Raw genomic sequence first — 13,405 nt, 5'->3', positions numbered from 1 at the left:
CCCAACCAGGGACTGAACCCAGGCCACAGCAGTGAAAGTGTGGAATCCTAACCTCTAGGGCACCAGGAACTCCCCATTGTCCCTTTCTAATCTCAACTGTTGTTTGTAACATTTTCTTTCAAGGGCTTTTCTAATGCTTTATAAGCTTCTACTTCTGTATCTAAAGAATTGGCCTTTGTTTCTTCTGGAACATACACTTTTTTTATTCTCCTGTTTTCTATTGCTACCAATTAGAAAAGTAGCCACTATCAAACGTATTTCCTTGGAGAGTTTGTAGGAGGATATGAAGCGTTTCACAGTCATGACTATTGTCGACTGAAAAAAAAAAAAAAGCACAACCTAAAAGTCGAGAATTTTTATTCCGCGGACTTACTGAGGACTTAAGCCCGATAGACAGTCTCTCACATGACTCTGAGGGACTGCTCCAAAGAGATAAGGGAAGAGCCAGGATATATAGGAGTTTTGCACAAACCAGGTAGGTAGTTGAACATCAAGATTTCTGCTAATTAAAGAAAAAACAAACATCTCAAGTTAATGACTTTAGCGCTTTTCTGTGTATGGGAAGATACCAGAGTCTGGGCTCATTGAAATCATTCCTTTGATATACACCTTAACTGTCTAGGGCCAGTAAGTATCCTGTTCTTTTCCGTCTTGAACCCCTTCAGCTGCACTGTTGGGGGAGGCTGCAGTGGCTGATAGCTGCAACATCCTTTGTTCATCTGTATGGCGGGCAGCATTCTTTGTCCACACTGTGGACAGAGGTCAGTGCTTCCAGTGGGTGGTGAGCGCACCCCCAGCCAAGCTCTGGCTGTGTGGGATAGAGTGGTGGGAAAGGAGGAGGGTTGATGGCAGCAGGGAACCTAGCCCCACCCTCGTATTTGTCCTTTTATTTAAGCCTCACGACAGAGCCCTAAGCTGTGTGTGCTGATCTTCAGTCAGTAGAGAAGAAACCCAGGCTCCAGGGGATCCAGTCATGAGCTGATGCCTGGCAGAGCTCAACTTCAAACCTAGGGTGTGCTCCCATCGCGCATGTGGCTTTCTGCCTGCCTGTGCTTTGTCTTGTCATACCTCTGCTCAGTTAGAATGAACCCCTTGGTGGCACGGTCCTTTCGTTTTCTTATTTGTAGCCATCATTCCTAGTGCGTCTAGGAATTCAGCAGTTACTAGCTGGATGACTTTTAGTCCCTCTGATCCAAGACTGACCTGTCTTCTACGAATATTCTCTAGCAGTAGTTCTCAAACATTTTGGTCCCAAGACCCCTTTACACTTTACACTCTTAAAAAGAGGATTCCAAAGAGGTTTTGTTTGTATGGGTTTTATATCTACTGAGTGTACTATGTTAGAAGTTAAAACTGAGAAATTTAAAAATTTTTATTAATTTTATTTTGAAACAATGAACTCATTATATGTTAACATAAATAACATACTTTTGTGAAAATAACTATTTTCAAAACTACTGCTGAGAATTCCCTGGTGGTCCAGTGGTTAGGACTCAGCACTCTTACTACCGAGGGCCTGGGTTCAGTCCCTCGTTGGGGAACTAAGATCCCACAAGCCGTACGGCGCGGCTGAAAAAAACAAAACAAAGCAAAACAAAACTTCTACTGCTGTTTGCAAGAGTAGCATGGGTTTACATTTTTGCAAATCTCTTTAATGTCTGCCTTAATAGAAGACAGCTGGATTCTGCATTTAGTCTGTCACAATACATTGTTTTGGTTAGAGTATGTAAAGAAAATCTGGCCTCACACAGACATGTAGTGGGAAACAGGAGGAGCATTTTAATAGCCCTTCCAGAGAATTGTGGACATTCTTTAACCACATCCCCAAATTGACTAATGGTAGTTTCTTTAAAGGTTGGTTACAACGTGGAATCTGAAAGCATATAGATGAATTTTTCTCGCTCTGTTACAGTGAAATCTATTGGTCTGTCTTGCACTTAGAATGGCTCCTTGACCCACGTGTGATTTTGTAACATCTTGCATTGATCACTTGGAAAATACTGACCTACTGAGTGATGCACATCTTCCAAATGTTGAAACATTTAATTATATAACATCAAAGAAAGCACCTTTGTTAATATCGCCATCATTCTGATGAGAAAAGTCTTTAGCTGTTGGGAATCTGTCAGGTTCACAAGGGTGGATACAAGTTTTCAAATTCTAATCTTCACTTGTAAACTTGCATTTTGTTATCAGCAACAAATACTGTCACTTATTTTCCCTGAATTGACAGGCTTACTTTGTTCTTTCTGAGAAAATGCCTGCCAAATACCCAAGTTTGAATAATTATAGTATTTCAAGTAAAAATGTATTTTGTGAAAAAAAGCAGCTGGTTGAGCTCACAGCTCATGCAACCACACAAGTGCTTCCTCCTTGAGAGAACCGAAGTGCTTCAGCATCAGCAGGAGGGCTGCGTGCGTGCCCTGTTTTGTCACACAGAATACAAAGATAGGCGTACACGAGGGTCAAGATGAGATGGATTATCATTTTCCTGCGTCAAAGACCTTCTGAAGTGAAATTCATGTTTTTGCTGCAAGTGCACAGTGGCTAAGGGCACCGTGGCAGCTACCGGATTTTGGTGCCCTGCTCATCTTGGGCCCGTTTGAGCTTTCAGTAGCTCTACCAACCATCAGTACAAACCACAGCTTGGTGGAAAAGGCAGATAAAACCTAGTATTATAAGGAAAATGGTTTTGACCTCGCCTGGGGACCCTCAGGGACTGTGGACCACACTTTGAGAACTGCTACTCTCCAGGAAAACATTTTGTTAATGTTTTAAGGGTCCCCATATTTGTACTTTCCTGCTGTCACTCCCCCAGCCTGAGTTGCACAGAGGGGACACTGCTCATGCATGATGTCAGGAAATGGAGAGAAAAATCACATGCAGAAAGCATTATCCTTAGCATGCTGATCATTCTTTTCCCAGCTTTATTGAGGTTCTGATCATTGTTTTTTGGAGACACAGGTATTTCATGAGATTTGCAAAAAAGACGTGTGTTTTTGCACAATACGGTACAATAAATGTAATTCCATTACAAGCTAAGTCAAAAATTGAAAAGCTACAGTCTGCATAACTTCAAAGGTGGGAGGGAAATCTGGCTTGATGTCCTTGATGTTTGTCGGGTAGTGGGGATTTCCCTGTCTTGATTGTGCTGGTGGTTACATAACTGAATGCATTGGTCAAAATGCATAGAATTGTATATCTAAAAAGAGTGAATTTTACTGTATGTAAGTCTTGCCAGTGGATCTGATTGCTGCTCCCTCTTTCCCTGCAAAGGTCTATGACATTGCATCAGTATTTCTAAACAATTAAAGAAACAGGTTCAGGAGAAGAGTGGCTTATAGCAGCAGATATTTGACACCAAGAAATATAGTTTGTGTTAGCAGTAAAATGCCTTCTAGAACTTTACTTTGTTCTTCAGTATACTTAATACCATTTTAATTTCTTTCTAACCTGTTTCTTCTGACCCTTTCAGTAGGCAAGGATATAATGTCCCCACGATTGCTTTGAACCCTTTGTGGAGGAGGAGTGCGATATGGACTTTGACCGTTGTCACAGTAATATTATAGAAAGCCCCACTGTGTTCTGTTGGAATTAATAATACACATGGGGCAACATATTTCTGCTTAATCTTTATGGATTCTTCTTTGAACCATGTACTGAGAACATTTTTAAAAAATTATACAGAATTTGTAAATGTTTCTTGGCCAACTTGATGTAGCCTGACATAGATGGTAACCCTGACTGTTTTCTCATTAGTGAGGACTTTTGCAAATAATTTCATTGCAGTGGGTTGACATTGAATCCAGTGAGAAGTAAAGCATTCGTTTTAAGGTAGACATTGACCGAAGTCAATGTCAGGCACAGGAGGGACACGGGCCAGTCCTCTCAGACTGACGTGGGGTCACTGTAGCCTGCTGCGCTGTGTGCCTCACCTGTGAGCCTCACCTGGCGTCTCTCCGCAGGGCATCTGTCACTCCCACCTGGTACTGGAGGAGCCGGCTTCCATCGTGCAACTGGACTACAGCCAGAAGGTGCTGCTGGTCTCGACTTTACAGAGAAGTCTGCTTTTCTACACCGAGGAGAAGTCTGTCAAGCAAATCGGAACACAGCCAAGGAAAAGGTGAGCATCGCTGGTGTCGAGGCTCGTGGTGACACGGCTCCAGGCAGGTCCCCAGCCTGCCCGCCACATGTGGCTGCTGCAGTCTGCTCCCTGCGGGCCCCCTCCTCCACAGCCCGGGTAGGAGGTCAGGGGTCAGGCTCTGGGTCGGGTGGGAGCTCGCCCCTCACTCCCTCCGCGTGCCGCGCCATCGTGAAAATGGAGTGACCTCGGCAGGGGAGGTGCTACCAGTTGTGTCACCTGCTGTGGAGCCGAGCGGGGGGCGCGGGAAGAGTTCACATGGGCTGTAGCCCAGCCTGGGGCCGGGAGGCGTCCTGAGGGAGGGGGCGGGTCTGGAAGGGGTCAGGGCTCCTGGCCAGGAGAGGGCCCCTCCCTTGACCTGCTCCCTGGACGAACAGCGGCGAGCAGGGTCGGTCCAGTCCCAGCCTGCCCGGGGGAGAGGCGGAGGGGCAGGACGGCATGTGGGCCGGGGGCACGTGGGGGCCTGGGTGGCGTGGTGCTGGAGAGTGGGCAGGAGGTGGGCGGGCGTCAGTGAGGGCCAGCTGGTGGTGCTGGGGGTGCCAGCCTCCGGTCCTCTCAGCGTCCGTTGTGCTGTGTCCCGGGCTTTGTAGCAGCACAGTGCAAGTTTATTCTTTTTCTGCATGGCGGTCCATGGCTATTAAAAGACACTCGTGCTTCCCCTTTGGCTTCTACTTTCCATGCTGAATACCCCCCTAATTCCACCAACAATCTGGTGTCTCTGTAACAGTAATCTTCCTGTCGGCCCCTGGAACGCTCAGCAGAATCTGTAGCTTGGGCTTAGTGGTGTGCAGAACTTGGTCGTGACTTTCCCTCTGCCAGGGTCCCAGTCTTCTGCTGACGTCTCGTCCTGGCTTGTCTGTCAGTGTCTTACTGCCTTGTGTCTTTTTGGAAGGAAGGTGGGGTGTAAAAAGAGAGATTTAAAAACCAGTTACCTCCACGTGGGTCGTATACCCAACAGTCTTTCTCTTCATACCTGGCCCTGTAACCTCCCGTGTGAAACCTGAGCACCTTTGCGTGAGCCTCTCCTGGTGCGTTTGTGTAGCCAAGTCTTTCGGCAGCTTGCGTTAGAAGCATACTCTTGCCAGGCACCGTTTCAGGATATAGAAACAGATAAACGGGTCCCGTTTCTCCTGGGGAGCTGTATTGGAGAAGTGAGGGGTGACAGAATGAACGGAAACATTTTTAACCTCTGTGTCCTGAAGGCTTGTGTCTGTCATGTGCTGTGTTAGGCTGTGGTTAGAAAAGGACGTCGGCCATGTCTGCCTCCTGGAAGTGGTGCCCCATGCAACAGTGTCCCTCTGGGTGGCACACGGTGGGACAGCGGTGAGCCAGGGGACGGGCCTCTGCCCTCAAGTAAGATAAAGGTCTAGGCTGCGGTCAGTGCTATAGAGGCAACATCAGGGTGAGGTGTTGGCTGGGGGCAGGGCCTCTCTTAGAATGGTCAGGAAAGGCCTCTGGGTAAGAGATCTGTGGGCTGAAGCCTAAAGCATGGGAAGAGCGTTCTGGTCTCAGGGGACAGCAGATGTCAAGGCCCTGGATCGGGCCAGGGCCTAGAACGTTCAAGGAGCCAGGAGGGGGCTGGGGTGACTGCAGACCAGTGGGCCAGGTGCTGAAAAGGAGGGCCTGAGCCTGCGTGAGGCGAGGGATGCTGTCAACCGCGTTATTCTAGGTGAGACGGAAAGCCAGTGGGGGGCTTCAGGCAGGAGAAGGACTATCTGGGCTACCCTGGATCTGCCTGGAGACTTAGTTGGAGACGGTCAGGCAGGGAACAGTGAGAAGGCTGCTGCAGGAGCCCAGGAGTAGCACGGAGGCCTCGCCTGGGTACCGGGCATGGAGAGGAGAGGGGAGGGGGATGGAGGGTAATGGGGTGAATCGGATGTAGGGGAAAACGGAGAGAAAGGAACAATAAGAAAGGGTTTCCGTGCCCTTGGGTAAAGCAGCTAGACGGATGGTGAAGCCATTTACCTGAGATGGGAAGACCAGGGTTAAGGTCTAGGCTTCAGGAATTCTGTCTTGGGGCTGTTGCATCTGAGATGCCTGTTAGGTAACTAAACAGGAATCACAGTCCAGCGTAACATACACAGGTTGAAAATTCAGGGAGGGAGTTTTGGCCAGAAATGAAAATGAGGTCATCAGATGCAGGTGACATTGAGACCCCTAGCCTTGGATGAGGTCACCCAGGGAGAGTGTTTATTCATTCAACATTGGAAAATCCTTACTAAGTCTCTGCTGTGTGCCAGGCGCCCTTCTCAGTCTGGGGAGACAGCTGTGAACAAGGGGGACAAGAGCTCTGATCTTAAGGAGCTCATGTCCTGTGAGGGAGACACACATTAATGTGTTCTAGAATGTTCAGTAGTAACAAATGGGTATGGAGCTAGCGAGGATGCCTGCCTTAGCGGGTGTGTGTTTAGGGCAGGCCGGTGGGTGGGGCCTGAGCAGATTCCTGAGGGAGGGTGGGAGGGGCGGCGGAAGCCCTGCCTGTGCGGAGGGTCTGGGAGCACAGACCAGGCGCCGGGGGCAGGGGCACCGGGGGCGGCCCATCCTGTGGGCCCTGCTCAGGGGCTGCTTACGCCACTGCCGTCAAGAGTCATGAGCGGCCTTGACCCGGGGAGTCAGCCCTGCTGCTGCGTGAGGGGGGTGAGGGCAGCTGCTCAGGGAGGCTGGCGGGGGCTCCCGGGCGATTCAGGTGAGAGCAGGGCCTCACGCCAGGCCGGGGTGGTGGGGGCGCTTTGAAGGCAGAGCCAACGGGTGTGTTGGCTCCGGGGTGTGAGAGAGATGATCCCTTGGAGATGGTGGCCTGAGCACTTGGCTAGGCGGGGCTGCCGGCTGCTGGTGTCGAGAAGGCTGGCGGAGGAGCCGCGGCCGATCTCAGGAAGCAGGTGGGGCCGCAGCTGTGCATGCGGGGGGGCCCGTTAGCCGATAGACAGTGTTCAAAGCTCTGGGACGAAGGAGCTCACCTGGGGAGTGAGTGTCATTAGGGAACGGGGAGGCCTCGCATTCTGGGGCACTCCATTGCTTCCGTGTCAGAGAGAGCCGTGTCGGAGCCGCTGATCGGCCCCGAGAGGTGGGCTGAGCCGGGCCTTTGTCTCTGGCAACGTGGCGGCCGCGCGTGCCCACCCTCGTGGGGCACAGGCCGTGGCATTGGAAGGGCTGAGGGGGGGGAGTGGGCAGTGAGTGTAGGCAGGACTCTTTCTGTGTAGATGGGAACGCAGAACTAGCGGGTGCCTGGAGGGGACCGTGCGGGCTGGCGAGACGTTGGATGGAGCGTGTGGCGGCACGTTGGGCGGCTGCTGTGGGCCAGCGGGGAAGCCGGGCTCGGGGACAGGCGCAGCGAGTGCCGGAAGACAAGGTCGTCCTCTCCTGACCCAGTCTGCGAACCTCCTCAGGTTGACAGAACAGCGTGTATGTTTCTCCTAGAAAAATCTCAAAGTCCCCAGCCATCCCCCGACGTGTGTTCCATCTCGGTTCTCCTCTGTGTGTATGCTGGCGACCTCCCCGTGCCTATCGCTGTGTGCTGCAGTCCAGTCGGGAGGACTGTCCTGGATCGGCAGCGCCTGCGTGTTGCAGTCCAGGCCGGGTGTGGGGTGTGGAGCCTGCGCCCCCGCCAGAGCCACATCGTGCCCGTCTGGTGGCCTTTGGGCATTCGGCTGTGGAGACGATTGTCCCGGCTTTGACTCGTTCTCCCGTTTCAGGCTCTCTGTCTGTGCTCAGCATTATTATACATAAGTTAGAGAACACCATTTGCTGGTTAGAATTTGATCACCGGCACCACTTCTTTCATATTAATGTGGCTCATAAAGGGAATTAAGGTGTCTTGTAAAGTCATCAATGGTCTTTCTAGAAATCAGCTCCACCAAAATTAAGAAACTAAGTTAATGTGTTTATGATTTTAGAATCCTGCAGTGCTTAGACCTTAGAAGTTGGAGTTGTTGACGATTCAGAATGACATCAGCAAGTGCTGCAGAATCGCCCTGCAGGCAGGTGCTGGCCGAGTCTGGGGTAGAGGACAGTTTGCACCCGGCTGCAGCTAGTTATCCCCAACTTAACTGCCTTCTCCCAACCCGCTCCCGACACATTTCCGCAGCGCCTCAGAGGCAGCCCCACGCCAGGCCCCCGCTCAGCCTGCCCTTCCCTGGAGTGCCCGTTCCCCTTTCTCAGTCTGGTCATTGTCCACTCAGTAACCGAGGTGTAGCCTTTGATGCCCAGGTCAGAACGTGTCCCCCTTGTCTGTAGTCCTCGAGCAGCCCTCTGAGCCTCAGAGATGGCACCTCGCAGACGCCCGTCTGCTGCAGGGCGTTCTGAGACAGGGCCAAGACCTTCCTCTTATGCATCTTTCACGTTGCCTGCAGCGCATAGTCTCTTACATGGTTCAGGAGCTCACTAAATGTTTGTTAAAATGAACGCTTTAGTCACCTAAGGTGAAGTGACAGGAGCTTTTAAAAATATATTTATTTATTTTTGGCTGTGTTGGGTCTTCATTGCTGCACGCATGCTTTCTCTAGTTGCGGCGAGCGGGGGCTACTCTTTGTTGCAGTGCGCGGGCTTCTCATTGCAGTGGCTTCTCTTGTTGCAGAGCGTGGGCTCTAGGCGCGCGGGCTTCAGTAGCTGTGGCTCACAGGCTCTAGAGCGCAGGCTCAGTAGTTGTGGTGCACGGGTTTATTTGCTCCGCGGCATGTGGGATCTTCCCGGACCAGAGCTCGAACCCGTGTCCCCTGTGTTGGCAGGTGGATTCTTTACCACTGCGCCATCAGGGAAGTCCAGCAGGCGGATTCTTAACCACTGAACCACCAGGGAAGTCCGATAAGAGATTTTTTTTTTTTTTTTTTTTTATTTATTTTTGGCTGTGTTGGGTCTTCGTTTCTGTGCGAGGGCTTTCTCTAGTTGTGGCAAGCGGGGCCAGTCTTCATCGCGGTGCGCGGGCCTCTGACTATCGCGGCCTCTCTTGTTGAGGAGCACAGGCTCCAGACGCGCAGGCTCAGTAGTTGTGGCTCACGGGCCTAGTTGCTCCGTGGCATGTGGGATCTTCCCAGACCAGGGCTCGAACCCATGTCCCCAGCATTAGCAGGCAGACTCTCAACCACTGTGCCACCAGGGAAGCCCCGATAAGAGATTTTTAAGAGGACTTATTAGTAGGAGAAATATAGATTTGAAAATTGGATCACCAAATAGAAATTGATTTGATAGGAAAGGCAGGAGGAAGAGGTTATAGGCTACCGTGCCAGAGTTCTTTGGGTGTCTCTATTTAGAGAAGCTTTGCAGAACAGATCACTAAAGAAAATCATCAGAACATGATGCTGATTATGGAGCTGTCCATGAACGATCTACAGTGTTAGGTTAGTAACGATCTTGATTCTTGGTTAGTCTAACAGTTTTCAGTTCAAAGCTGAATTCGATATTTGGTGTCCTCCTTGGACCCTGTCTGGAAGGATTTAGTTACTGAGGTGCCAAAGGGGTGTAGTGAGATGCTGAAGTGCAGAGAAACACCCAGATAACTTTATCTGCGTGCCTTTGTGAGATGGGCCCTGTGGATGCCTCCCTGGGGGTCGGGTGTGCTGTGTGTGCAGTGAGGGTGAGGAGAGGGCCCAGCACCCACAGGAGCACACGATGGTAACGGGTGGAATTAGAGGCAGTTGAGCGTTTGTGGGGACTTACAGTGTCACAAGCATTGCTTTCTTTTGTCTTCATAGATTGTCATTCAATCCTCACATCAGTCTTTGAGATGGGAATTATTATCCCTGGTTTATAGACTAGGAAACTGAGATCCATACCACGTAGCTATTAAATGTCAGGGCTGGAAATTGAGCCCAGGTGTCGACCTAAAGCCAGTCCTCTTTCTACCATTCAAAATCAGAGAAATACTTCGGAGAGAGAATCAGCAGGACTTAGGGTTAAACTGAAACTCTTCTTTAAATCAATTAATTAATTAATTTATTTTTGGCTGCATTGGGTCTTCGTTGCTGTGTGGGCTTTCTCTAGTTGCGGTGAGCGGGGGCTACTCTTCATTGCGGTGCGCGGGCTTCTCATTGTTGTGGCTTCTCTTGTTGCAGAGCACAGGCTCTAGAGCACAGGCTCAGTAGTTGTGGCACACGGGCTCAGTAGTTGTGGCACACGAGCTCAGTAGTTGTGGCACACAGGCTCAGTAGTTGTGGCTCACGGGCTCTAGAGTGCAGGCTTAGTAGTTGTGGCGCATGGGCTTAGTTGCTCCACGGTGTGTGGGGTCTTCCTGGGCCAGGGCTCGAACCCATGTCCCCTGCGTTGGCAGGCGGATTCTTAACCATTGTGCCGCCAGGGAAGCCCCCAAACTGAAACTCTTAATATTTGAATTCTGGTGGACGTCTGAGATTTGGCAAAGATGTGGAGCAATGAGAACTCATAGATTGCTGATGAGCGTATAGGCTGGTGTAAGCACATTGGAAAAAGTTTGAAGTTGTCTTCCAAACTTGAATCTGCTTTTACTCAGCAGCCCAGCAGTTACCCAGCAATCCAACAGCTCCACTTCTGAAGTATCCTTGACAAACTCTTAGACCTGAATACCAGGAGGTTATTTGCAGAAATGCTCATAATGAGCACTGTTCAAAACGAAGAAGTGGAAATAATTCAAATGCCCTTCAACAAGAGGGAGAATAAATTGTGGAGCACTTTATAGCGGTGGGAATGAATAAGCTACAGCTTTTTTTTTATCAACAAGGATAAATCTTAGAAATATTATGTTAAGTTAAAAGCAAGTTGCAAAAGGATGCAAATAGCATCGTACTATTTTTTTTTTTTTTTTTTGGTACGTGGGCCTCTCACTGCTGTGGCCTCTCCCGTTGCGGAGCACAGGCTCCGGACGCGCAGGCTCAGCGGCCATGGCTCACGGGCCCAGCCGCTCCGCGGCATGTGGGATCCTCCCGGACCGGGGCATAAACCCGCGTCCCCTGCATCGGCAGGTGGACTCCCAACCACTGCGCCACCAGGGAAGCCCCGTACTATTATTTTTATACAAATGGAAGGCAAACAATACTAAATTATGTGGTGTTTAGGAGTACGTAGGTATGTGGTTAAACTATCGATAATCGCAAGGGAATAATGAACACAAAATTCAGGGCTCACACATGGGAACGGAGTGGGCAGGGACTCTTGGAGCCGGAGAGCATCAGCGATGTGACTACCGATTTATTTCCAAAGTTGAGGGATAGGTTCCTGGGTGTATATTTCATTATGAGGCTTCAAAGCATATATATTCTTTTGTTTGTGTTAGATATTTCATGATACTAAAAATAAAAGGAAAAAACCCCCAAGCCGGAGGATCAGAATGGAGATTGGTCCCTGTGATGGGTTTAAGAGAAATTCTGAAAGTGCTGCCCCAATTCTGGACATAAAGCTCATTCACTGGCATGTTGTGATGAGCATGGCAGTCAGATGTTAGAAGGAACAGAATTTCAGAGCAGGGAGAGGATGGTCAGTCCTGGGTCTGTCACCTCTGCCTCCGTTTCCTCTTCTCTGAAACGGGAGTCGTGATACTTGCCTCACAGGGCTGTGTTGAAGGTTAAAGGAGAGTGGCGATAAAGCACTGTGTGCAGGGTAGAGGCATAGAGTTGGTGGGGTGGGATGAGCCGTGCTACAGGTGGGGCCGGGGAGCTGAGCGGGAGCCACGGCCAGTACAGCGGTAGCGGTTGGACTGACCGTTGCTGCTGCGGGATTTGCAGGGGGTTATGCTTCACAGGCCATGAAGCATATGGAGCCTCAAGTAAAACAAGTTGTTCAGAGTCTACCGAAACCTGCCTTTAGTGGTGGCTATTACCGAGGTGGGTTTGAACCCAAAATGACAAAACGGGAAGCATCGTTAATACTAGGTGTAAGCCCTGCTGCCAGTAAGGGAAACATAAGAGATGCTCATCGATGAATTATGCTTTTAAATCACCCAGACGAGGGAGGATCTCCTTATATAGCAGCCAACATCAATGAAGCTAAAGATTTACTAGAAGGCCAAGCTAAAAAGTGAAGTAAATGTATGATAAATGTTAAGTTCTTACTCATTTATGTATATGAGTACCAGCTTTTATAATAAAACGCCTCAAAGCTACACATTTTAAAAATTAGCATAAGCTAAATCAAAGCCTTGGTATAAATTGGAGGATTTAAAATCGGATTATAGAATATTTGTAGGTTAATACTCAATAATTATGGATAAATGCATGCCATTTGAAGTGTTGTTCATTACTCATTTGTCAAATAATTTGGTACCTATTTCAAGACAAAGTGAACAAGGTAGTCTCTCCCTGAAGGAATCCCCAATCTGATGGGAGACTGATAAAGTGATAATTAAAATACAATGTGATAAATATGGTGGAATTAGCACAGGTTGTTATAGTAGGGGCTCATCTCATCGGGACAGAAGGCTGTTCAAGGTACAGAGGACTCCCCCAGTCACTTAGAACCTTGAACTTAAAAGTCAGTTTAGCCACAACTTAACCTAAGAAACTGATCTAGGTATGTACTTATCACTTTGTCAGTGATAAATCTAAATTGCTTCAGATTTCATACATTAAAAACTATAACAGCATGATTTAAAAAAAAAAAGCACTGTGCGCAGTAACTGTTGCGTGTGCTTAGCGGGGTGCACACTTCTGAGGATGCTGTAGGGAGTGCAAGACAGAGACTGGCTCCTCTGTGCCCTCAGGGTTGGCCAGGCGGTTCAGTTAACCAAAAAATACACTGTAGAAAAGGGTTCGAAAAAGAATTAATCTTGTTTTGGCTTAGTCCAGAAATTCTTGTTAGAGTTAATGTCGGGGGTTGACAGCTAGCACTTTAAATCAGTCCATTCTCTTTCTTCCTTTCCTCCTTTTTTTCTTGTAATTTCAGCACTGGGAAATTTGGTGCTTGTTTTATACCAGGACTTTGTAAGCAAAGTGATCTAACCTTGTACGCATCACGGCCTGGGCTCCGGCTGTGGAAGGCTGACATCCATGGGACCGTTCAGGCCACGTTTATCTTAAAAGATGTCTTTGCTGGAGGAGTCAAGCCTTTCGAGCTTTACCCGCGCCTGGAATCCTCTGACAGGGGAAGTTGCAGCTCACCTGAGAAACACCTGGGGCTTGTTTCATGTTTCTTTCAAGAAGGCTGGGTGTTGAGTTGGAATGAATATAGTATTTACCTTCTAGACACCGTCAACCAGGTAAGTAAAGTGATTGTACCACGTCTTTGGTGTCTAGAGGCAAGAGAATGTTTATGGACTGTTCTGCTTCATTTCTCAGACGATAGAAGGAACAGTGTTGATTCAGA

The 13,405-nt window shown here is 49.1% G+C and overlaps 1 protein-coding gene and 1 pseudogene across 3 annotated transcripts in view; both read left to right on the top strand.

Moving 5' to 3' along the window:
- Positions 1-13,405, top strand: part of TECPR2 (tectonin beta-propeller repeat containing 2) — a 98,891-nt gene that overhangs the window by 25,209 nt on the left and 60,277 nt on the right. For both annotated transcript variants that reach the window (XM_082838130.1, XM_082838129.1), the window contains exons 5-6: positions 3,966-4,123; positions 12,986-13,298. In XM_082838130.1, the coding sequence (XP_082694256.1) occupies positions 3,966-4,123; positions 12,986-13,298 (471 nt within the window). The remainder of the gene's footprint in view (positions 1-3,965; positions 4,124-12,985; positions 13,299-13,405) is intronic.
- LOC309972253 (mitochondrial import inner membrane translocase subunit TIM14-like) lies at positions 11,784-12,125 on the top strand (annotated as a pseudogene). The gene has a single exon. The product of its transcript is annotated as a mitochondrial import inner membrane translocase subunit TIM14-like (transcript).

Source organism: Leucopleurus acutus, assembly GCF_964270905.1.
Source record: "Leucopleurus acutus genome assembly, chromosome: 1".
In the NCBI taxonomy this organism is placed as follows: Eukaryota; Metazoa; Chordata; class Mammalia; order Artiodactyla; family Delphinidae; genus Leucopleurus; species Leucopleurus acutus.
Note: the sequence above shows the minus strand (reverse complement) of the source record. Positions and strands in the feature narration are given on the sequence as shown.